Source organism: Narcine bancroftii, chromosome 14, assembly GCF_036971445.1.
Source record: "Narcine bancroftii isolate sNarBan1 chromosome 14, sNarBan1.hap1, whole genome shotgun sequence".
NCBI classification, from domain to species: domain Eukaryota; kingdom Metazoa; phylum Chordata; class Chondrichthyes; order Torpediniformes; family Narcinidae; genus Narcine; species Narcine bancroftii.
In genome coordinates this window covers 66,101,660-66,126,755 of record NC_091482.1, presented here as the reverse complement: position 1 = coordinate 66,126,755, position 25,096 = coordinate 66,101,660, and the positions used below count along the sequence as shown (strand labels likewise).

The following is a 25,096-nucleotide window of genomic DNA, read 5'->3' as shown; positions in this document are numbered from 1 at the left end:
AGTTGCGTGAAAGGCAGCGGGATGAAGAGCTGGATGATGCCGCGCACCGTTGGGGTGACTCTCTTAAAGTGTCTCCTTATCCCTGCTTAGTAAGAGTTGGCCCGGTCAGGGGGTAAACTTGGGGGAAGAGGGGTTAATTATGATATTCGTCTTTTGACTGGCTCCGTGGCTCAGGTGCAGCGATGGTTAAATGTTTTCAAAATATGTGACTGAAAATAAAGCAAAATGCTGTAAGGTTTATATATTCATGCCAATGAAATTTGTTCAGTGTAGGTACAGTCAAGTATTTTTGTCTTTTAAACTGTTTATTCTTAATAGAACATCGAACACCACAGCCCTCGATGTTGTGCCGACCCATAGATTCCTTAAAATACTCTAACTAAACCCTCTCTACACTGTAACCCTCGATTTTCCTTCCATCCATGGGCCTCTCTAGGAGTCTCTTAAATATCCCAATGTTTCAGCCTCCACCACCTCCCCTGGCAAGGCATTCCAAGCCCCCACAACTCTCTGCATAAAAAAAATTGCCCCTAATGTCTCCCTTAATCTTCCCTCCCTTCACTTTGTATTCATGTCCTTTGGTGTTCGCTATTCCCGCCCTGGCTGGCTGTCCACCTTATCTATGCCTCTCCTAGTCTTGTAGACCTCAATTAAATTTCCTCTCATCCTTCTACACTCCAAAGAAAAAAATCCCAGATCTGCTAACCTTGCCTCATAAGACTTATTTTCCAATCCAGGCAACATCCTGGTAAATCTCCTCTGCACCCTCTCCATAGCTTCCACATCCTTCCTATAATGACATGACCAGAACTGAAGACAATATTCCAAGTGTGGTCTCACCAGAGATTTGTAGATTTGCGACATGACCACTCTATTCCTGAACTCAATCCCCTATTAATGAAGCCCAGCATCCCATACTCCTTCTTAACTATCCTCTCAACCCGTGCGGCATTCTTGAGGGATGCATGGATTTGGACCTCAAGGGCCCTCTGTTCATCCACACTCTTAAGTAACCCTGTGGTCAGCCTTCTGGTTTGTCCTTCCAAAATGCATCACCTCACGCTTATCCAGATTAAACTCCATTTGCCGCTTTTCTGCCCAACCCTGCATCTTGTGTATATCCTTTTGTAACCTCCAATATTCAGGTGTATTAATTGTAAGAGTAAGTTCCAAGCAACTGGAAACTTGCTTATCCAGTGTCTACCAATCCCCTTAGATGTTGGATATATTTCTCAGTTGAAACAAGTCAGAGAAAATGCCAATGTTGTGGTCTGTAATACCTAGTAGATAAGTGTAATGACAGAATTATTCCTTAATTGTGTTATTCGGTCTGTGTACTTATGGAGCTGTTCCTTTTATTTAGTGGAGACCTTGCAGAACCTGCTCTCTCTAAGCTTTGGAGGTACCCTTGGACAACAGGCAGCTGGTATCACAGAGCAGGAAGGAGCCATGGGCCATATCTCCTTACCCAGGAGGGCAGAGACATTCGGAGGCTTCGACAGCCACCAGATGAGTGCGGTGAAAGGTGCGTCAGCGTCGATCGAGGCTCAGGAATTAAATCTCGTGGGATGCACCATGCACCTTCCCTTCATTCAGTGGAGGCCCTGCAGAGCCTGTGAGCTGCAATGTGCAGTCTGAAGTTCTGGTCGCCCCTTTACAGAAAGGATATGCACATACACACAGTTGGTGTAGCAGTTAACGCAATGCCTTTACAGCGCCATGATCAGGACCAGACCAGAGTTCGAATCCCGCGCTGTCTGTAAAGAGTTTGTATGTTCTCCCCGTGTCTCCGTGGGTTTTATCTGGAGGCTCCAGTTTCCTCCCACCCTTCAAAACATGCCGGGGGTTGTAGGTTAATTGGGTGTAAAATGGGCAGCACATATTCGTGGGGCGAAATGGCCTGTTATCGTGCTAAATGGACCATATCAGTCCATGAGTCCAGCATTATCCATTCTTTTGCTCCACATTGCCCATAAGCATCCTGAGATTGTGTAATTCAGTAAATAAATAATCCGGTGCAATAACCTGCAATCTCTTCCAGGTGGGGAGAGAGATGAAGTGGAAGATGCCCAGGACCTGCGCAGAACAGAGTCAGACAGTGTTTTGAAGGTGAATCAACAGCAGAATTAAAGCATCTCCCTCGTATTAACAATTTGTTCCGTTCTTCAAACCGTATTTCTGGCTGATCACGGGATCCAAGGGCAACTCTGGTGGGACCATGTCCTTCGGCCAACCGTTCTGTCAGATGATCAGCCCCCAGTCATACAGGCCTCATCTGTCCCATCTATTTCTCCCCCTTAATGTACAAGTAAGAAGGATGCCTCAAAGCCACCGTAATGAAAGTGGACGTGTGTTTAGGGAGGAAGTTACCAGAATCAGGATTTATTGTCATCAAATTCGATGTTTTGCTGCACCTCGTAGTGCAAACATTCAGATTATAACCATCTTACAACATCATTATAAAAAATAAGAACAGTATTAGCGTATGAAAAGTAAGGCAGATTATTGATTATTCTGGAATCTGAGGAGGAGGGGAAGAAGCCGTCCTGTGCCCCTGAGGGCTCGTCTTTAGGCTCCTGTACCTTTTCCCCGATGGTAGCAGAGCGAAGAGGGCGTGGCCTGGGTGGTGGGCGTCCTTGAGGATAGGGGCTGCTTATTTTTAAGACACCGTCTTTGATAGAAATGATGTCTGGTGCCTGTGATGTCGCAGGCCGAGTTCTCAGTGCTCAGTCCTTCCAGTGCTAGCCTGCTATTAGCCTGGGGTGGAACGTACACTGCGACCAGGGTGATGGCGGTGAACTCCCTTGGCAGGTAGAATGGGCGACACTTGATCGCCAGATGTTCCAAGTTGGGGGAGCAGGACTGGAACACAAACACTGCCTCCCCTGGTTTTTCCAGACACCAATGTTTGATCAGTGGTGTCCAAAAATTCACTGATCCGATAGATGCTGGATAAATGAATTTTCTGGTTGCTTGAGATTGCACATTGCATGGATTGGCAAACAAAACTTCTGGATTTTTTACCTATTTATTTTCCACAATTTTTTGCTGGTTGCTTGAATGTCCACAGTACTTTGGCAATCCAAGGGCAAGAGGAGAGGTCAGTAAATATTGCCAATGCCAACAATATTCAAAACTCATGGATGAACAAAATAAAAGGTTCCCATGTTCAGAAGCACTTGATTAAAAATGCTCAAAGGAAAATAAATGTTTCCTCCAGAGTTACTTGTAGTTGCTTCCTGGAGGTTGATCTGCAAATTGGGGACACTCCAAAGCATCTTGTAGTGTTGGCAGCTCCCTCTCCCACCAACCCCTGTGCAGTTTTAACTTTTGGCCTAGTCTGCCCCCTGGTGTACAGAGGTGAGTTCTGCAACTAAAAGTACGACAAAGAAACTTCCAAGTTTGTTGTAAGCCATTAATTATTTTCTTCTTGATATGGTTTCTACATAAATAATGTTGAAGTCAGGTGTTCATAACTCAGGGAGGCCCTGTATTAAAATTCTCTTTGTGGAAATGTGCCTGTTTCTGTCGAGAGAGAGATTGGAAGAGTCTAGTCAATAAATGATCCTTGTCTGTATCGAAAACGTTCAATTGCAACTCACCAGGAATGTGAGGGAAGGGTGGACAAAATATAACTCCTTATCTCTGTGAAGTTGTGCATGCTTCAAGCTGCATACCTTGGTGAAGGGCTCAAGCCCAAATCTTTATCTTTTTTGTGTAAGTACCCTGTTTGGCCTGCTGTGCTTCTCCGGCAGTGTGCTTTCACTGCCAGCATTTGATGTTTGGTTTTAGAATTTGAACAACATTATGCAGATGTACTCAGAGGGTCAGGTTTCTGGTTTGGGAGTTGCTGTTCCACAAGTTTGACCTCAGACCAGGGAATGGGGCAGAAATGGGGAAGTCGATTGGTTGAGCAAGTAAAAGAAGAACGTCCACAGGCGCTGGGGCCGAGGACAATACACAACACTGGAGAAACTCAGCAGGTCACACAGGGTAACCAATGTTTCAAGCCCGGGTCCTTCATCAGGTAAAACAGGTAGCCGTCTGAATAACAGGGCAAAGGGGAGAAAAGAGGTGGGAAGAAGGGGCAGGGGAGGGACATAGCCTAGCAGGTTAGAAGAGAAAAAATAAGCTGAGGTGATTGGGGAAGAGGGTAGTTCACTGATAGGGGGTTAATGGAAATTGGGAGGTCAGTGTTAATGTCGTCTGGATGGAGAGTGTCCATACAGAAGATATGGTGTTGTTTCTCCAATTTGAGGGTGGCATCATCCATGAGGCCTTGGGGGAGAATGATGTGTGGAGTTAAAATTGTAGGCCTTTGGGAGGTCCTTGCTATTTACAGAGGACAGAGCAGAGGTACTCAATGAAACGACCTCCATGTCCAGTCTCCATGATGTAGCAGAGGCCACATCGGGAGCAGCGGATGCAGTAAATTGCCCCTGCACATTCACCACAGGTGTTGCTTCACTTCAAAGGACTGTTTGGGGCTCCGAATGGTGGTGAAGGGAGGAGGTGTGGGAAATGTGACTGAGGTTTTATTTTAATTAGAAACTCCACGGTGTTTCCTGAATGCACCCTTCTTTTTGTTCTGCACATTCTCTTAGTTTAGTGTGGCATGCTGAGTTTGGACGTTCAATTTTTAAACCAACTCCATTTTTATTCTGATGTTTTCCAAAACTGGTACAAAAATCTCAAATTAGTGTTTTCCCTTTCCTTTTAAAGGGGCTGACGGCCAATTTGTTGCTGCCAATCAGAAAGAACGAGGTAGGGCTGATTTAATTTTTACATTTGAGAGAGAAAAACACAAAAGGGGCCGATGCTCTCACCTTGAGCAAACAATGAGCAACTGGAGGGATTCAGCAGGTCGGGCAGCATCCGTGGTGGAAATGGTCGGTCAGTCTGGGGTCAGGTCCCTTCGTCAAGACTCAAGGTCCCGACCCAAAATGTTGACGGGCCAGTTCCTTTCCCTGACCTGCTGACTTTCTCCAGCAGCTGAGTTTTATATAGATGAGAATATGGTGAATGTGTCGGCCGTCGGCGGCCAACAATAAATATCCTCTGGATTTGCTGTAAATTCTTGTGATCATAATCTTATGCTGTTTGTTCAAAGAATTATAGTTCCCTGAGAAGAAAGTCAAATAATAACTCGTCATTCTTGTGAACTGAAAAACCTTTTATGTCCCTCGAGAACTGGGTGTGTGTTTGGTTCCATGACTCCCAAATGTAGTCAGTCCCTTGTCTGGAGCTAACTCGAGTGAAGACCATTCACAGGATACTCGGGCCCCAGATTCATTGTCAGAGAACATGCATGACATCACATACAACCCTGAGATTCTTTTTCCTGCGGGCCAGGCAGGATTTCTGCTGAAAAGCATAGTGGCAGGCCAGTTTGCTACTGCTTTTTTCTCACTGAGCTAACATTGACATGCTGACTCTCCAGCGAGGTGGGATTAACGTCACCCCGAGCTCCTTTTTTGGACTGCAATGTTCGTGTGATAGTACAGATCTATCACCAATGTATATAGTGTATATAGTTACAGTATCTAGACTGTGCTTACAATGATTGGCTGAGAGCTTAGCCACGCCTACTGTCTGGGCCTTAAAGGGTTGTGTCCCTAGCCAGGTCAGATCATTCCGGACTGGTCGGCCACCTGTGAAGAGCTCCTGCCTTTTGCTAATAAAAGCCTCGGTTTGGATCAACAAGTCTTTGATTCTTTCGACGAGCTCTACAGTTCGTTCTTGCATTTCCAACCAGGTTGCAGCGTAATCCTGCAGCCAGTCTCCAGGGAAATTATTTTTCTCTGAGCAGAACAAAGCCAGTTTCCCTGATGGGTTCACCAGCCTGTGATGTATGGTGAACTTCCCAAATACACGTATGAATAAGCTAAGTTAAGAAGAAGTAATCTGAGGGCACTTTATATGAACACCCATGGGTCCTGACAGGGTTCTGTTCCAGAGAACACTTCGAATATTACAGCGTACTATAGACCCTTCAGCCCACGATGTTGTGGCGAGCTACATAAACCTACACACTCTAATTTTTCCCTCCCTCACACCCATTGCCCCCTACAGTGTTTTCTTTCATCCATATGCCAATGACCCTCCCCTGCCTCACCTCCAAAGACAGTGCATCCTTCCTCAAGTAAGGAAACCAGAACTGCATGCAGTTCTCCAGATGCGGCCTCACATGGTCCGCATCCCTCCACTCTTCATGTTCACGGATCTCTCCAGAAGTCTCCTCAATGCTTGCTCTGTTAAAGTTTGCAGAGAGGTTCATCCGATGCTGATGTTAAAGTAAGTATGTGGGGAGGTGGGGGGTGCGGGATATTATCAAAACCTATCTATCAATGTAGAGCAAGAATTGCCTGCCACGTGCACATGTGAAGTGGGTCGGGTAATTACATTGCACAGTGCACTGAACCATTTAGTTGGTTTTAATGCTGATCTCGTCCACATGATGTGATTTTGTGTTTCAGCAAGTGCTTCAGAAGGTGTTGAATCTACAGCAATTGCTGCTTGGTTTGCAGGTAGGTTTCCCTGGTGTTGCGCTCGTCATTGGTGATGACCAGAGGGGCCCACACTACCTCGGAGTAGAGAGTCACCACATCCTGGTCTCCTGCTTTTGAAAGTCCATGGATGCAGCCATCCCAACAGTAACTGGTCTTGGGTCTGTGAGAGGGGAAAGACCCACCCTGGAATCTCCATAAAGGAAATAACATAAGATATAGGAGCAGGAATCGGCCTTCTGGCTCGTCGAGCCTGCCCCGCTATTCAACAAGGCCACGGGTGACCTGGCCGTCAACCTGCCTGATCCCTATAACCCTTAATTAGTGGTTAGCACAACGCTATTACGGCGACAGCCACCTGGGGTCAACTTCGATGCCATCTGCAGGTTTGTAAGTTCTCCCCGAGTCTGAGTGGGTTTTCCCCAGGTGCTCTGGTTTCCTCCCACCCTTCCAAAACTTACGGTGGGGAGGGTTGCAAGTTAATTTGGGTGTAAGTGGGCTGCACAGATTTAAATGCCCGGAATTGGCTTCTACCCATGCTGTAAATACAATTTAAATTTTTTTAAAAATAATTAAAATTCCCCGACCATGCAGAAATCTTTCTGTCTTAACCAGGAGTTCAATTTGAAAGAGAGAAAGAGTTTCCTCTGTATATATGTATTGTGGCATAAGCAAGTCGATTGGTTTACTCCTGTACTTAATACAAACTCTGAGCGGCAGCTCACAACAGGGGAGCAACTAAGGAATGCATGAAGTAGAAGGTCTTGCAATCATACTGCATGATTATAGGCCCTTCAACCCATCGAGGCCATGCTGACCACCAACCACTCATTTTACCTCATTCTCCATTAATTCCAGTTTTAATTCTCCCCAAATTCTCAACAATTCCCCCAAATACTGAGGGCAATTTACAGGGGCTGGTTAACCCTACCGGCCTGCGTCTTTGAAATGTGGGAGGAAACCGGAGCACCCAGTGGAATCCCAGACGGACACAGCAGAAGGTGCAAATTGTACGCAGACGGTGCTGGGATCTGACTGGTGATCGGCCCCGTGAGGGAGCAGCTGCCTGCTTTGCACCATGCTAATGAACCAAACTCAAACAGGCCGCATTTGGAACAAAATTCACCAGGACTTGTGGACAGTGCTTTTCTCTGCGCGCTCCTCGAGTCCCTATGACCCCTGCCCCCTGAGATTGGTGACACTGATCAGCAGTTAGCACAGTACAATCTTAGCAGCAGCGGCCGGGGTTAGAATCCAGCGCTGTACGTAAAGAGTTTATATGCTCTTCCCATGTCTGCATGGGTTTCTTCTGGATACACCAGTTTCCTCCCACCCTCCACAGATATACAGGGTTAGCGGGTTGATTGGTCACATGAGTGTATTTGGGCAGCGCATGTTCGTGGGACAGAAGGGCCTGTTATTGTGCAGTATCTAAATTTTTTAAAGTGGAATAAGTTCAAGTTTATTATCATCTGACAGTAAAAACCCTGGAATCCGGCACCTATGGGGATTGATAGATGCCGGATAAGTGCTTGAGATTGCGTGTTGCGTGATTTGCAAACTTAGCACTAAGGGCTTACTTCCATATTTTCATTTTAATTCTTAAAAATTTAGACATACAGCACGGTAACAGGCCCTTTCAGTCCATGAGCCTGGGCCGCCCAAATAACCTACAACCCCGGTATGTTTAGAAGGATGGGAGGAAACTGGAGCCCCCGGGGGAAACCCATGCAGACATGGGGAGAACATTCAAACTCCTTGCAGAGAGCGTGGGATTCGAACCCCAGTCTCGATTGTTGGCGCTGTAAAGGCGTAGCGCTAACCACGCTGCCCATTACTCATTCCCCGCGATTTTTTTTTTGCTGGTTGTGATTTTGAGGCTGCCAGTTGTTTGAGTTCCAGTTAACGGGGAATTTACTGCCTATACACCCAGATTTTCTCCTGAGAACGGTGCACACACAATACACAGCACATAATGCCCACATATGTACCCCAAGGAAATAATTTAAAATAAATATATCCTTCCCTGCTAGGCGGTGGTGGTGCAACAGGACTCATTCATTGAGGACCAGAAGCAGGGTCTGGGTGAGCGGCTGCAGCGCTCTCACTCCCGCCCCAACCCCCTGATCGAGCAGGAGAAACAGCGCAGCCTGGAGAAACAGCGACAAGAGCTGGCCAACCTCAGGCGACAGCAGACCCAGCACCAGGAGGAGAGGCGAAGGTGGGAGAAGGAGTGGGAGAGCCGGGAGAAGGAGCTGGGCGAGCGGGAGGCCAGGGCGGGCCTACAGCTGGACGAGACGGCCAGGCAGCGGGACGAGGTGGAGAGGCAGCGCGAGGAGCTGCAGAGGAGGAAGGAGGAGTATCAGCAGGACCTGGAGAGGCTGAGGGCCGCCCAGAGGCAGCTGGAGAAGGAGAGGGAGCAGCTGAGGAGGAAGGAGGAGCAGCTCAGCCACCAAAGACACGATGACCTCTTGCACTCAGACTCCCTCAGCTCGCAGGTACTGGCACTGGTTGGGGTTGGAGAGGACTCTTTCTCTCAGCACCTGAGATTATCAGCCTCACCGGCTGTTCAAGTTTATTGATTCACATGCTGAGGTTCAATGTAAAAGTTCATTTAGTGTGCTATCCATACACAAGTGCAGCAGACTAAAACACAATGCAGAGGGTGGGGCTACAGCAAGAGGTCAGTTTGAATGAAGGACAGACAGTATTACTGTACAGAGTGAAACAGACTCGACAGACTGGATTCCCACCTCTTGCCAATATTTCTCATGTTCATCTGTGAATTCAACATGGGAAATAAGAACATAAGAATTGTGAGCAGGAATTGACCATCCAGGCTGATCTGATGATCGGCTCATCACCATCTACCTGCCTTTATCCATACCTTTAATTCCCTACTATGTAAAAATCTGTCCAACCTTCTCTTAAATATATTTACTGAGGTCACTTCCACTGCTTCAATGGGCAGCGAATTCCACAGATTTACCACCCTCTGGGAAAAGCAGTTCCTTCTCAGTCCAACCTTCTCTTAAATATATTTACTGAGGTCACTTCCACTGCTTCAATGGGCAGCGAATTCCACAGATTTACCACCCTCTGGGAAAAGCAGTTCCTTCTCATCTCTGTCCTAAATCTGCTACCCTGGATCTTGAGGCTATGTCCCCTAGTTCTAGTCTCCCCCACCAATGAGAACAACTTTCCTTCCTCTTAGCTTATCTATGCCTTTCATAATTTTAAGTATTTTAAAAGACCCCCTCTCATTCTTCTAAATTCCAGTAAGTACAGTCCCAGTCGACTCAATCTCTCTTTCATAGGCCAACCCCCTCATCTCTGGAATCAACCTGGTGAACCTCCTCTGCACCACCTCCATATCCAGTACATCCTTCCTCAAGTAAGGAGACCAGAACTGCACACAGTTCTCCAGATGCGGCCTCACCAGGGCCTCGTACAGTTGCAACGGAGCCTCCCTGCTCCTAAATTCAATCTCTCTGGCAATGAAGGCCAACCTTCCATTTGCCTTCTTAATCACCTGCTGTACCTGCAAACCAACCTTTTGTGACTCATGCACAAGGACGCCCAAGTCCTTCTGCACAGCAGAACACTGCAATCGTTGGCCATTCAAATCATAATCTGATCGGCTATTTTTGAGGTGAATAACCTCTCATTTACCAACATTGTACTCCATCTACCCGACCCTTGCCCACTCAATTCACCTATCTATATCCCTCTGCATACTATCCTCTGCAGAATTTGCTTTTCTACTCAATTTAGTGTCATCAGCGAACTTAGATACTCTATATTCTGTCCCCTCTTCCACATCATTAATATATATCATGAACAGTCGTGGGCCCAGCACTGACTCCTGTTGCATCCCACTCACCACTGATTGTCAACGTGAAAAACACCCCTGTATCCCAACTCTCTGCTTTCTATTGATTAGCCAGTCCTCTATCCATGCTAATACATCACCCCCAACTCGATGCATCTTTATAGGGACAGAGAAGGGGATATTCAGAGAGAACAGAAATGGGGGGGGGGGGGGGGGAGCTAAGGCACAAACTCACCTCAAACTCTCTCTCCTCCTGCCCACAGGCCTCCGACCGAGATTCTGCCACACAAGCAGATTCTACGGCTGAGGGCTCGCCGAGCTCAACGAAACACCTCAGCTGTAATTCGTTAAACAAAGACCCTATGGACGTGCACCTGACAAAGAGGGGATCAGTGGAGAACTTCCCCGTCACTCCCTGGACAGACTCCACGCAGGGTTCCTCCAAGAAGTTGACCACACAACCGGCTACCACCAACCAGATCAACAACCCCATCCCTCCCCGGTTACTGAAGCTTGCCAAACCCAAGGAGAAGAAATCCAAGCACCGGAAGAACAAAGGGCACAGGTCTGGAAACCTGGCGTCCGAGTACAGCCCAGGTAGGTCACCGCCAAACTGCTGAGGAACAGGCAGCCGGTCATTATGACTGTTGTCAGGGTGGCTTTTGAACAGCAGTGTCGTATTGTAACCTTGTCGCTCACTATTCCTCCCCTTCTACTTTCGCTGGTTGCGGAGATGGGAGCCTTCAAGTTGTTCCGAGGCCGTGCCCGAGTCTCTGATCTCCGGGGGTCGATGGAAGAGGTATTCCTCAAGCTCCCGGCATTCAGGAGAATATTCCTGCAAACCACGGCCCAGGGAAACAATTCAAAGCACCTCAGTATTTTTTTATTCTGCGATGGGCCCAGTGGCATTGTGATCGGGTGATGCAGCTTGTAAACACACTGCTCTGCTGATCTAGATTCCATTCTGCCCCTCCACGACCTGTTGCAGTTGGCACATTCTCCCTGTGACTCCACATCCACATCCCTCCCACGTCCCACAGATATGCAGACGGGCAAAATGAGTTGGATGCATCTTGGGGAGGTTTGAGGAGGAGGGGTATTTCAGGAAAAGGAAGGTGGGAAATAAAATGGGATTAATTGAAATGGTTGCATTTCTGCCCTATGTGATTCTATCTCCAGTGACCCAAACTCTTGATCTGGAGAATGCCCCAGTGGAAAATTAAATTCAATCAACTAGTTCAGTCAATTAATTAAAAGGCATTGGTGTTTAATGTGGTGTGAGAGAGCCTGGTGTTATTTTTTGGCAAGCCAGATGTTTAGTGGTCTGTTGGTGAGACCAGCTAGTGTTCTGGTTTCAACACCATTACTTCTGTCAGAGCCACTGATTAAAGTGCCATCCCCTTGTTCTGTTTTCCCCTAGACCTACTTCCAGCAACAGGCAACCTGAAGTTCCATCAAGCAAGCTCGGATACCAAGCACCCTGCGGCTGAGCTGGTGGGCAATGAAGAGGTTTTCTACTGTTGAGCTCTCCTGTGTTAAACCCGTATTAGAGACAGGGAGGGAGCCTCATGTTGGGGAGACATTGGGAGAGAGAGAGAGAGAGGGGGGGGACCGGTACTGCTGATGCGCTCGGTGTCCGTGTCTTCAGGTGGTATGGCTGGGTCTGTGTTGCCAGGTGTGCCTTTCTCCCAGTTGGTAAAAGGCATCAATGAACATGCTGGCAGACTCAATAGATAGGTTTAGTTGGTGCATTGGTCTCTCAGAAGAAGCAAGTGGCAAAGCACTGACCCAGGGGATCAAAAGGAAACCTTGGTTGAATTGACATCTTTGGGCAAAGGTTGAATGTTTCAACTGCTGTTGGGTGCAGGTGGAGATTAGATCGGTGGGGGAAGTGAGTTGTTTGTTATGTTTTCCATTCTGTTCGGTTCCAACATGGTGGATGGAACTGTTTCAAACCAAGTCTCTGCTGTTCCCACGAAGCCATGTCAGGAGAGAACATCTCAAGTTCAAGGTACTTCAGTCCCAGTTTGAGGGGGGGGGGGCTTCACTCTAATTCAAGCAGCTGAATTCATAGTATGATACACGAGTGAAGTCTCTGTGTGATGTCTCCACAAGAAGAAAGGTTGTGTAAGATACATTCAATGAACTCAGGTAACCGGACACCCTAGTGAAAGGTATTTCACCACCCAAGTCTCAATGTACTTTCCTGACATATCTGCGAGGAACGGTAATGTCTCTGATTGAAACTGTTCTAATGCCCACTGAATCCAGAGACGCTTCGCCACTCAGTGAAGCTTTAGCTTTCCACTTTGGGGATGAGTGGAGGGATTCCTGATGCCTTTTAAATCTCCCCACCCAAAATGATCTGACCGCGGTCGAGGGAGGGGAGTGCTGTACCAGCTAAATAGTTCTCCCCAAAGCACCATCAGGTTGTAAATAGGTTTGCCACGAGTGCAACAGCTTCTAATGGAAGAGGATTTCTCCCTTCTGGGGAGAGAGAATGGTTCTGAGGTTTGCATTTTACCCCTTCCAAAATGTTAATATTTAAATCTTTAAGAAACCATGTCAAATGTCAGTCTAAAATTAAATGCTGAATGTATCATGCTTTTAAAAAGCAAAAATTGTACAGCTGCAACGGTGGAATAAGGTCCACAAAGGTTTATACTTGATTTCTTTTACTTTTTGTATCCATCCTGTTCGAATGCTGATTGGAATATTTTAATTGCCTTCCTTTTGGATCATCTCAATTCTGAAAATGAGAATCATTGTCTTGTATCTGAACTGTTTGAAGGGGAGGGTAGTCCAGGGTGGTGTGTTTCAGGCACTGATCTTTTAAATCCGACCCAGAATGACTGGGGTCAAAATGTCCACTCCACTTATGCTTTTGCCTGCTGTAAAGCCATTTGCCATTTACGCAAATTGCCCAAAGCGCCTCTTACAGTCAGAGAAAGAGAAGCAAATGAGAGTCCCTGCCCCCCCCCCCCCAAGACTCACTGAGGGTCCATGGAATCACCTCCAGTGCCTCCCATAGTCTCCACAGCCTCACAGAGTCCAGTCCAAACCTAAGCTCCAGATCCAAACCTCCAATACGATTAGAATCCCCTCGGCACCCACTCACATCCCTGTTCTAATACCTGATAGCCAGTTTTGAGCCAGTCTCCAGCAACCTGCAGCATGGTGAGAGTCCCTGGACTACAGTCTCCAGTAGCCCACAGTTCCTCACCTCGAGTCTCAAACAGCCCACTGCCTGTCTTCTTCACTGGTCCGCCGCCAAGATAATCTTGTGGGTTATCTCCTCTGCTTCTCCTTCTCTAACGAGGGGTGGTCTCCCCATTGTCTGGTGCCCTCCACTTCCCCGGGGTCTGCAATCCCTCGTGGCTGAATCCAATCACAGGCGCCGCCATCTTGGGATCAGACTTTGCGGTTACGAGTTTTTAAATATAACCACCATCGGCTCTATTTACAGGCCGTTTAAAGCCTGTATGGAGCCGACAGTAGTCAAATTGGGCAGCTAGACCCCACAGGACCACTGTGTCTCTGCCCCGCACTCTCCATGGGTCCGCACCAGTGGAAGCACTGCATTTACTGCTCTGGCAGTGGCACCATTTTGACGGCACTAATTTAGGTACCCACAGATAAGCGATCGGGTTGGATGGAGGGGGCTGCAGGCCCACAAAGCCTGTGCAGCCTTGAGGCTCGTGCGGGTTCCTGCGGTAGGTTTTCCACCCCGTGACCACTGCCTTGTCTGGGCACATAGAGCAACGGCTCACTGTAACCACTGATCACCTTCACACTTTCAAAAGCACCTCACCGAGAATAACTGGTCAGAGTCGAGAGTACCCTTTTGGGTTTGCCTGCGAGCTAAGTTAGTCAAAGGGAGGAGTGATTGGGGAGGGGCTGTGGGAGAGTAGAATTTGCACTGTTTAGTTGCAGAGGGACCAGAATCACCCAAGTTTGCTTTTGTCCTTGAACCTCAGCCTTACTGGGAGGAACCATAACAAGAGATAAAGAGAATGGCTGGATCCAAATCGGTAGCAGAGTGAGGTGGGCAGAGGGGATCAAGTCGTCTGGGGAAAGTTGGACATGGATCGTTTAAGAATTGGTTGTCTCTTTGGAGTTGGGTACTTAAAGACAATAGGCCATTTAAGGCCCTCAATTGGATTTAACAAAATCATGGTGTTTTTGTTTCTTGACACCAAGTTCTCGACCTTGGGTCTTTCACCCTTAGAACCAACAACAATCAATGGGTCACTGTTAATATGTGGCAGCCCCTCCCCACGGGGCCAATTTGAAGGGATATCATCTCCTAAGAATGGTCTGATGCCAAGAAGCACTTTAAAGGAATAAATTGTGTGTGTTTTTTTTTAAATATGTAGACACTGTGGGAAGCTTTCTTATTGCTTAAATCAGAAAACAATTCCAAATCCATGAGTTTTTTTATAATTATTATAGTGGTTTCTCAAGAACAAATGTCAGGGAAATAATTTTGGTTGAGTCTTGATGTGCAATGCCATTTCAGATTTGGTTTTGTGTCCATTGAGATGGCTGAGGGGAATACATTTTACCAGTCAGAGTCTGTGCAAGAGAGAGTGGTTTCACCAGATCCTGTGGCCAAGATTCCATTTTAACACAAGAGGTGCTGCTAAAGATTACTGAAAGGTTACCTTTTAAAATGCAGAGAGTTCTTTTTTTTTCCACCAAATGTTCTTGTTCATTTTGATCTGAATTGTGAAGGGAACTTTGTGTGAGTTCACAAACCCCAGACCACTCCAGAAATCTCAAGATAACCATACCCAGTCGCCCATTCCTGCCAAATCTTTGCCGGTACAATCCCAGAAAGGGATTCAAAGGTTTACTGCTGATAACACTTTCCCACCCCTCCTTGAGTGCAGTTTCCATGATATTAATTTGTCCCTGTCAGCCAGCAGCTCATTTCTTTCTGGATTGGCGAGGGATCTTTCAGTGGGTCAGATCCAAGGAGCAGGAAACTTGTCTGATCCTTCAGCCTAAACACTGAGGTCTTTCCACATCCCGCCAGCACAGTCACAGCAGACAGTAATGTTTATATTTTGCTGGAAAGTAAATTTTTGGAAAGAAAAACAAGAGAAGGGTCATACAAGTCTAGGTAATTAGGTCCTACCTAATTAGCTGGATGGCGCAGTGGCAGAGACGACGGAACCACTGCCTCACAGCTCCTGGATTCAGTTCCGAGCTCTGTGCTTTGTGGGGACAGCGCGTTCTGCCTGAGTTTGCTCCCATTGCCCCTCATCCCAAAGTCCTTCAACTTGGCAGAAAAGGGGTGGCACGGTTAGTGTAGCAGTTGGCTCAACACTGTTACAGCGCCAGCGACCGAGGATTCAAATCCAGCCCTGTCTGTAAGGAGTTCGTACATTCTCCACGTGTCTGCCTCCCACTGTTCAAAATGTTCTGGGGGCTGTAGGTCATTTGAGTGTGATTGGGCGGCACAGGCTCATGGGCCGAAAGGGCCTGTGACCGTACTGTGTCTAAACTTAAAATGCAAGTTGGCTGCTGTGTACAGCCCCTGGTGGGCACATTGAGTGGTAGAATCTTGGGGGAATTGAAATGAATAATGTAGTAGATTACCAGGAAAATAAATGGGCTGTGGCAAGAAAATATGCAAATGAATAAAGCACTTTGCAGAAATTCTTTGCTCAGTGAAAGGTTAGTCGGGAAGGGGTAAATACCTTGGCATTGCTGTGTACCCAGCAATGTAATGCACCCAAGCCTTGCCCACGCTGCTGGAATAGAGACTATTGGCAGTGCACACGGGTGTAACCAGCAGAAGGGGCCACCTCTCATTCCAAACAAGTAAAATCCCTTTGGCCTGAGGTGAAAGCTCTGATGTTTGGAAGGCAAGCAACACCCTGGAGTTGGTGCTGCCCCCTCCCTTTCCCCACTCTTCCCCCCCTCCCCCCCCCCCCCCACCCACCCATCCCAGGCTTCTTTTCTGATCACATTGACAGAAGGAAATTTCAAAGCCAGGAGCAATATCCAGAAATACATGGGGTTGGGGTGGAGGGTCCGTGTAAACCAGATATTTCCTGTTAATGTTTTGATGACAGTTGTGAACTGTTATTTCTGCAGAGAAGCTTCACTTCCACCTGCTGCTGTTTGAACCTTCTCCCTCCACATTTAACTCTGTATCAGCTTTTCAACATTTTTTAAATCATGTTGAAATACCCAGTGAACATTGGCAGATTCAGTTTACAAGGCAGTATCTTTTTCTGGACACAGCAGTGCTTTCTCAAATCACCCTCTCTCCATCTAACATCAAGCATTAATTTGCCACGGTAAATTCTGTCCTTTTAGCCATCGGTGTAACAATTCGGGCTGGTTTCAAACTCTCTGTCCACTGTTGGGTTTCCACCCACCTCCTGAACACCATGTGGGTTGGTAGATGAGGTAGCTAATGTGAGGTACTCCTAGTGCATGGGTACGATATAGAACCTGTAAGGATGAGACGATGAGGAGAATAGGTGAGGGGGCAGACTGGTTTTGTTGCTACAGACTGACTAATCCATTGTTAATTCAATAGGGCTTGCTCTCTCTTGAGTTTGAATGCAGAAACTAGCAAAGCGGAAATTTCCCCTCACACATTAACTGGCACAGTGAAGTGATGCAGAGGAGATGATTATTTTTAAGAGACAAATTTGAAGACTTGTTATGCATTTTATTTATTAGTTTGAAATGTTTCTCTCCTTTTTTTTTTGCCAGTTCCTTTGTTTCTATGGATTTAGCAAAGGATTTCGGGTGATTTGGTAAATGTTTGAAAATTCTTGTTTATTGCCTCTCTCGATGCACTGTAAAGTTGGTAAATGTACACCAGCCTCTCCCCTCACCCAACTCCACTGTCCATTGTCCAACTTCCAAAGGGCTTACTATATGTAAACATTCCACGGGAATCTCCCGAAAAAAAAAATCCCGGAGTGACCACCCTGACAGAGATTTGGAGTCGGAGAAATCTTCCCAAAGTGTTTGACTCCAACCTCCTGATGCCCATTCTGGTCCCTGATGGCTCTGCCGTTTAAACTGCTTGTTCAGACTTGTCTGCCTTGTACTGAAAATGTATCTGCACTAACTGGACTGTGGAGTGCTCAGGATCTCTCTCAAGCATTTTATATACCTCTCTGCTTACAAAAACAAAAGTTCCTGAGGAATAACTTCTACTGAGGTACACCGTGTATTTTTTCTTGATTCTCTGTGTAAAAATAAAAGTGAAAACCTAATTATTTTATCTATGATGTAATGTAAAAAATTTAAAATGTAAACAGTTACATTCTTAAAATTTTTTTGTAATTATACTTTTATTTATCACTTGTTTTCCTGTTTTAGATTATAAGGCAATGTACAATTTCCCTTCCAATAAAAAAAAACCATTTACACCACAGATTTACTTGACAGAATCTCTTTTTGATTGATTTATTGCTTGTTCGTCTGGCCCTGGAACCAGAACCAACATTTGCCACCAGGTGGCAGTGAAGAGTTAAGGGACCCTGGGCTATCGAAAATACTTGCTTGAAATCTTCCCCTGAAACACAAATGATTGAAGCATTGATTTATTTTTGAAAAATCACAAAACCACAATATGCTAGGAATACTGAGCAGATCACTGCAGTGTTTGTGGGAGAGTGAAACCCAGGTCAAATTTGGGGTAGTGAAGCACGCTGTGATTGTAGTAAAAACACACAGAAATACTGGAGGAAACTCAACTGGTCTCACAGTATCCATAGGAGGTAAAGATCCATCACTGGCCAAGTCCTTCTTCAAGGTCTTACCAAAAAGCAGGCTGGTGACTGAATAAAGCCTGGGGAGAGAAAGTGGGAAGAATGGGAGGGGTCTGGACCATGGACAAAAAGTGTTCATTGGATATGACAAGAGGAGAGGGGAGAATTGATGTTGGCTCTGTGAAAGGAGACAGAGGGAAAAGGGAAGAGAGAGAGAGAAAGAGCTAGAGGAAAGGAGATGGAGGACCTTAGCTCTGCCCATTGCAATAGCCCGGGTCTCCCAGTGACCGCCCATTCCAATTTCCCGTCCCATTCCCTGCTGACATGTCCATCCATGGTCTCGCGCACTGCCGAACTGACAATTTGGAGGAACAACACCTCATCTTCTATCTGGGAATCTGCAACCAGATGGTACTAACATCAATGTCTCTGGTTTCCATTAAAACAACACCCCCAGCATCCATAGGAGGTAAAGATATTTACCAGTGTTTCAGGCCTGAGCCCTTCAAAGTATAAGCAAAGAACAGGAAGGTGTCAGATTAAAGTCTGAAGACTGGAAAGGGGAGGGGGGACTCCAGACCAACAGATAAATTGGATATAATAAGAGGAAAGGTGAGAATTAATTTTGGCTCTGTGAAAGGGGTCAGGGAACAGATTACAGATTTATTGTCAGAGTACATACATGACATCACTTACAACCCTGAGATTCTTTTTCCTGCAAGCCAGGCAGAATTACCACTTAGTGGTTTCTGAAAAAAATGTACACAACATTCAAATGTAAACAAATAATGAAATAAAACAAACTGAGCAATACAGAGAGAAAAAAAATCAATAAAGTGCACAATTAAGAGTCCTTAAATGAGTTTGTCGTTGAGGGGTCTGATGGTGAAGGAGTAGCAGGTGTTCCTGAACCTGGTGATGTGAGAGAAAAGAGAGAAGCTGATTTCACACTGAGATCTCAGTAAAATGGCGTGTCAACGACCTGTGTTTAAAGCCGGGTCAGGTCAAATTGGAGCGTTCACACTGAATCAAGAAAAGCCAGGTCAATGCGACCTTTTACCCAGCATCCCGGTGCTGCAGCATTACAGCATTGGTGTCCCGGGAAGGTAAAACACATCTGCTCTGATACTACCTACCTTGGTAGATAAGTATAGGGGTGAAAATGACAAACCCTGCCATGTTGATCGAGTTATCACAGGTAAGTGGAACAGTAAAAAGCCGATTAAATATCAGCTTTCAGGGGCAGTGTGAAAGCTCCGAGAGAGAGAGAGACAGAACTGGCAGAAAGGCGATAGGGAAGAATGGGCGGGGGAGTTGGGGGTGGGTTTAACAGAAACCAGAAAACTCAATGTTAATGCCGTCCGGTTGGAGGATGCCCAGATGGAAGAAGAGGCAGTGTTACAGCCATTCTGTCGGGAAGACCCTCACTCCTTGCGGTGAACAGTTTCCTAGAGGTGAGTGAAGTTGAGGAAGACTAGTTTCTCACGCTCCATTCTCCCGTTCCCAGCTGCTCTTTGAACTCTGCCTCATTTATTTTGTTTATTGCTTTGTCACCAACAGTGGAAGCTTCGAGTGCTGACAGTTCAGGAACTAATCCTCCCACCGATGTGCATTTAGATCTGGCTGCTGACAAGCGAAATTAGAGTCTCCCATGCGGGATCAACATCAGCAGGTGAATTGATTCGCCGTGTCATTTCGCAACAGGGGAAAGGACAAAAGAAGGCGAAAACCGGGACCATTGTCAATTTAGTTTTGAAAACAGCCTGTGTTCCCTGTGCGAAGATCCAATCCTGCCATGGCTGTTGTTTCAGACTTGTGTATTTTAGATTTAGAAATACAGCACGATAACAGGACATTTCGGCCCACGATCCAAGCCGATCAATTAGCCTACACCACCCCCCCCCCTCCCCGTAAACTATAAACGGTGGGAGTCCCAAGGAAAAACCCACTTAGACCCAGGGAGAAGGTACAAACTCCTTACAGAGAGCGCGGGAGGTTTTCCTTGTGGTCAAAGCCTCGTTCTGGTGGCCAGGTGAGGATGGCGATGCTGTGCTGTTGTTAGCTGGTAAGGGGATATCATCCAGATGAGCTTCCCGCAGGACTCAGAGCTTTGATGTTCAGAGGAATCGGTGAAGGGAGGAGGAGTTTCCAGCTCCGTAGCTTTTTGAAATTGGCCACACGGCTGGTATAGCGGTTAGCACAATGCTGTTGCAGCGCCACCATCAGGGACTGGTGTTGAAATGTACTGTCTGTGAGGAGTTTGTACATTCTCCCTGAGTCCGCATGGGTTTTACCCCCCGGGGAGTCCAGTTTCCTCCCACCCTTCACAAAACATGCTGGGGGTTGTAGTTCAATTGAGTGTAATAGGGTGACATGAGCTCGTGGGCCGAAATGGCCTGTTATCTTGCTGCATGTCTAGATGGGGTGGTAAAGAAATGGTCAATATCGACCCCTGGAGGTCAATAGATGCCAGAGGGTCGATAACACTGGGAGAGTAGATCGGATCAAACTCTTGCGGTGGAAACCAGGGGTGGATCAACAGAAAATAGCTCCCTATGTCAGTGGCAGCCAACCTCTTGCAAGAGCAGGCCTTGCTGGCAGCCATGTTATTTGGCTTTGGCCTTTGAATAAGTTGAGAGCAAACGGGTGTATGGACCAAGCATAGAAGAAAGATGCATGTGTTCTTTGTGCCATTGGTTGCTCCCCACCCCCTCCCCCTGCCTAGTGTCACCACCAGCACCGCCCCCCCCCCCCCCCCACACTCCACAACCAGGATTCCATGCCTAGGGGTTGATGAGGGATCGCATTCCATGCAGTGATCGATGGTCTAAAAGGTTTGGGGACCCTTGATTTAAAGTGGGGTCTGGGGGGGAAGTTTAAAGGAGATGTGCAGGGCAATTATTTTATACACAAGAAGTTGTGGGTGCCCAGAATAGTCTGCCAGGGGTACTGTTGAAAGCAGGTACAATAGCTTCTTGAAAGACCCATGAATCTGCAAGGAACTGAGGGAAATGGATCACGAGCAGGCTTTAGTTGAATTTGGGCAACGTGTTTTGCACAGACTATGGGTTGAAGGGTTTAAATCTTCGCTGCCCCAGTACTGGAGCACCAAAGCTTTCCCTCATGATTAAAGATTCCTATGAAATAAAACAGGTGTAATATTATACAAAATTTGCTTTAGTCCTCCATAAGGCTAACAGTTTAGCCATCAGCAGAAATTACTGGGCACCTCATACAGTGAGAGAAAAAAAACAAGAGGGTCCCCCCAACCCCACCACAGAGTCACCGAGTGTCCATACATTCACCTCCAGTGCTTCTGCAGCCACACAGCCTTCGCTCCAAACCATCAGTAACTTGAGCTCCAGATCCAAACCTTCGGCACGATCAGGAACCCTTGAACGTGTGCCTTCAACTAACGTCCACGGCTGTTTCCTCTCTCTACTTGACAAACAAACGTGAAAAATACAGCTGCCAAGTACCTTAATGTTGCTTTGCAAAGAGTGAGAACTCCGTTACAGCGAGAATCACTCCAACCCGCAGCTAGTCTCACCACATGGGAGTCTACAGCGTGGCTTACAAGATGCATATTTATACAGACAAATTCCAGTTTTCCAGAACATTCAGACAGACTTTCTGATATAAGAACATTTTTCCCAAGATGTTTCTTTGGATTTGTTACACCAGTGGTTTACTCTCTTTGCCAAATATGGAGTAGTTGTTCTTCACAATCATCAACACATCTACAGTTTTCTACTTTAAGACCCACGTTCTCAAACGAAAGCTCCCTCGATACTAAATTTTCAGTCAAGTCCAATTGGTTGTTCCTCACAGTGGGGGAAAAAAATCACCTCACAGAACTGAAGAAAACCCTTTCTTCTCTTCAGGATTTATTTCATAACGCTACTAAGATTAAAGCCAAAATATTTGAACACCATATGGAAAATCCTAAACATGATGTGACTACATCAAAGTGCTTGGATTTACATTAAATGCTTCTGATATTTCTCATGGCTTTTTAAGTCCATTTTATGGGCACAAATTCCATTTGCAAATTGACCACTCTAGTTTTGCTTTTAAAGACGGGCAGCCTTACAGAAAGATGTGGCTAATGTGTGATAGCATCTTCAGACCGAGTTCATGAGAAAAGTAAAGAAACCAAAGCTTTCATGATTATTTTTAATAAAATGATAATAAATTGAATTTGGCTTCAGAGATCAGTTAAAACCATCAGTGCTTAGAAAATCAAATTTGGTGTTGAGAGATTTATTGTTGGGATCTAGGGACTATCAAATAAAGCTTGCGGTAATTAAATCATGTACAGTGTGATGTAACCTGGATGTCATTAGGAGCAAAAGAATTAAGGTCCAATCACGAAGGCCAGAGAATCAAAGACCAAGATTGCAGAACAATGAGATCAAAGCAGGAAACACATGGTCAAGACACTTGGGAAAATCTACTCATGATCAAAGCCAAAGAATCACAATCCAAAGCCCAGAAACCCCCAAACAAGGAATGAAGGGGCGTGTGTGTATGTGTGAGAGAGACACACACACACACGTATGTCAGTAAAAATTAACAAAGAGATGCCACTAGTCCAAACTCTTACCAGGAGATAGAGCAGTGTGTCCCCTCTCAGCCCATGAAGCAGGTAAGTGTCCCTTCAGAGACATTGGATGTCCGTGGACCCCTCCACTCCCTCCTGCCATGGATAACATATTGCCTGGCTGTCACAGCTTCAGGGTATCTGCTGCGGAGATCCTCATCCAAACCTCTATCAATGCAGGGACTCGACCAGCCAATATTAACAGCACAGTTAGCTCAACACTGCTACAGCGTTGGGGACCGTGTCTGCATGGGTTTCCTCTGCGTGCTCTACTTTCCACCCATCGTTCAAAAGCATACCAGGGTTGCAGGTCAATTGGGTGTAAGTGGGAGGCACGGACCCATGGGCCGGAATGGTCTGTTATGGTGCTGTGTGTCTAAATTTAAATTTAAATGGCAACCATCCCTTTTCTTCTCCAGTCTATGCCTGAACTGTTGAGTTCCTCCAATAGTTTCCTCCAAATTGACAATTCCAACGCACACCCTAACAGTGCCTTTGATCTTCTCTGTGAATTGTCGCAACCCAAAATGACCATTTCTCTCCATAGATGCTGCCTGGCCTGCTGAGTCCTTTCACCATCTCATTGTTTTTCATGACACCAGCATCTGTTGTCTTTGTGTTTCTCTAACTTCTCACGTTTTACATGGAAGGATTTGGATCTGTCCACGTGCATCTAACTCAGTTTGTAGACCCAGTCTCATCTCACTTGATCCCCAGATGCACTTACATCGTCAAAGAGAGAAATAAAGTTGTCAAGGTACGTCCAAGAATTTCAACAACCACACGGGTTTGTATTGAAGAGTCGTCAGAATGATTACAGCTGATTCCTCAAGTCCAGAGGTGGCATTGGCAAACAACAAAAAGGTGCTTAAAGATGGAATAACAGTGTAAATTAGAAATTATCCTCAGCTAACGGCTGTACTTTGATCAAGACAGACTTTTTAAAAAAGCCGGGGACAGGAACATGATTGGTCACTGTAGAATACAATTTTTAAAAGCACGGTAATAGGCAATTTGGCCCATGATCCCTGCCACCCAATTTACACCCCATTAACCTACACCCCAGTACATTTTTTGAAGGGTGGGAGGAACTGGAGTCACCAGAGAAAACCCACGCAGACACAAGGAGAGCGTACAAACTCCTTACAGAGAGCGCATGATTGGAACCCGAGTCCCGATCGCTGGCGCTATGAAATGGCACATGTTGCTATGGACTGGCAGAATAATTCCTGACCCTAATTCATTGTAATATTTGATTGAAGTTGCTATAAAAGGTTTGTTGAACCATTAATCACTTTGTCTTGTTACATCAGGCAATCTCTCCTTTAAATGGAGGAAACAGATGTCACTAGTGACAAGGGTAAGTCAGTGCTATTTTTTTTTTACTGTGGATCATATATATTCAAAATTAAATCTATAAGGTTTAGAAGCAACCATTTCTTATATTAAGTAAATTTCATTTGTATTTGTTTAATCCAGGAAATTCAGTTGTGAAATGTAAATTTTAAATTTTAATTAAATTTAAATTTGGTCATACAGCATGATAACAGGCCCTTTCGGCCCACGAGCCCGTGCTGCCCTATTACACCCCTGGTACGTCTTGAAGGGTGGGAGGAATCCAGAGGCCCCAGAGTCAACCCACACAGACACAAGGAGAACGTACAAACACCTTAACAGAGAGCGTGGGAAGTCGCTGGCATTGTAACAGTGTTGCACTAACCACTACACTATCCATGCTGCCTTCCTATGAAATGACACTTGAATATTCAAGTACAGTAAAAAGTTTCATTTTATGTGCTACCCAGGCCATCCAACCAGAGAGTGCAAAAAACGACAAATAAACCGTGGATGTCTTAGAATTACAGAAGTCAAATCGCGAAGGGTAAGGAGAAAAGTATAAAATCCTTGGGCGGGGAATGAAGAAAAGTACGGTTACATACGTGATTGAAAATAGTTCTTTACATTTCAGCTTCATGGTTCTTTCATGTTCCTTTACAGGATCTATGAAGAGAGTGGTCATTTTGCACTGATGGAAACCATATGTTGACTGCACTCCCACAAGGCATGCAGAGCACGAGGAACTGAACTCTCAGGGATGATGAAGGGATCTTGAAGAATGGCGGGTGCCTTGTTCTTCTCCTGCTTGTGCTCCTCCAGGTTAGTGAAGGCTGTCTATCAAATAATGGCTGACAGTTTGTGGTGTGGATGAGGATGAGCTATCCCCTTTGGTTCAAACCAATGATCATTTTTTCTTAAAACAAAAAATCATACCATTCCCTCCATCCATGGGATTACGCTGTACCAAATACTTCAAATGCCATTTACCTGCCTTTTTATGTATTCAGAATCTGACTAAAACTGTTCTCGAGGAAGGTTTGTGAAGCAGTGGGGCAGCACGTTAGTCGTGATG

General features: G+C 46.0%; 2 protein-coding genes across 10 annotated transcripts in view; one reads left to right on the top strand and one right to left on the bottom strand.

Annotated features, from left to right (window-relative positions):
* akap13 (A-kinase anchoring protein 13) overlaps positions 1-17,746 on the top strand; it is a 396,122-nt gene extending 378,376 nt beyond the window's left edge. For all 8 annotated transcript variants that reach the window (XM_069912032.1, XM_069912031.1, XM_069912029.1 and 5 more), the window contains 7 exons: positions 1,364-1,525; positions 2,042-2,109; positions 4,723-4,764; positions 6,477-6,527; positions 8,540-9,004; positions 10,602-10,935; positions 11,759-17,746. In XM_069912032.1, coding sequence (XP_069768133.1) covers positions 1,364-1,525; positions 2,042-2,109; positions 4,723-4,764; positions 6,477-6,527; positions 8,540-9,004; positions 10,602-10,935; positions 11,759-11,862 — 1,226 coding nt within the window. In that variant the 3' untranslated portion in view covers positions 11,863-17,746. The remainder of the gene's footprint in view (positions 1-1,363; positions 1,526-2,041; positions 2,110-4,722; positions 4,765-6,476; positions 6,528-8,539; positions 9,005-10,601; positions 10,936-11,758) is intronic.
* Positions 17,675-25,096, bottom strand: part of LOC138749945 (kelch-like protein 25) — a 53,934-nt gene continuing 46,512 nt past the window's right edge. The window contains exons 4-5 of one of the 2 annotated variants that reach the window (XR_011348964.1): positions 21,389-21,521; positions 17,675-17,887 (exon numbers count right to left, since the gene is read on the bottom strand). The gene's annotated coding sequence lies outside the window, so the exon portion shown is untranslated. The remainder of the gene's footprint in view (positions 17,888-21,388; positions 21,522-25,096) is intronic. The other variant, XM_069912036.1, reaches the window with a different exon arrangement.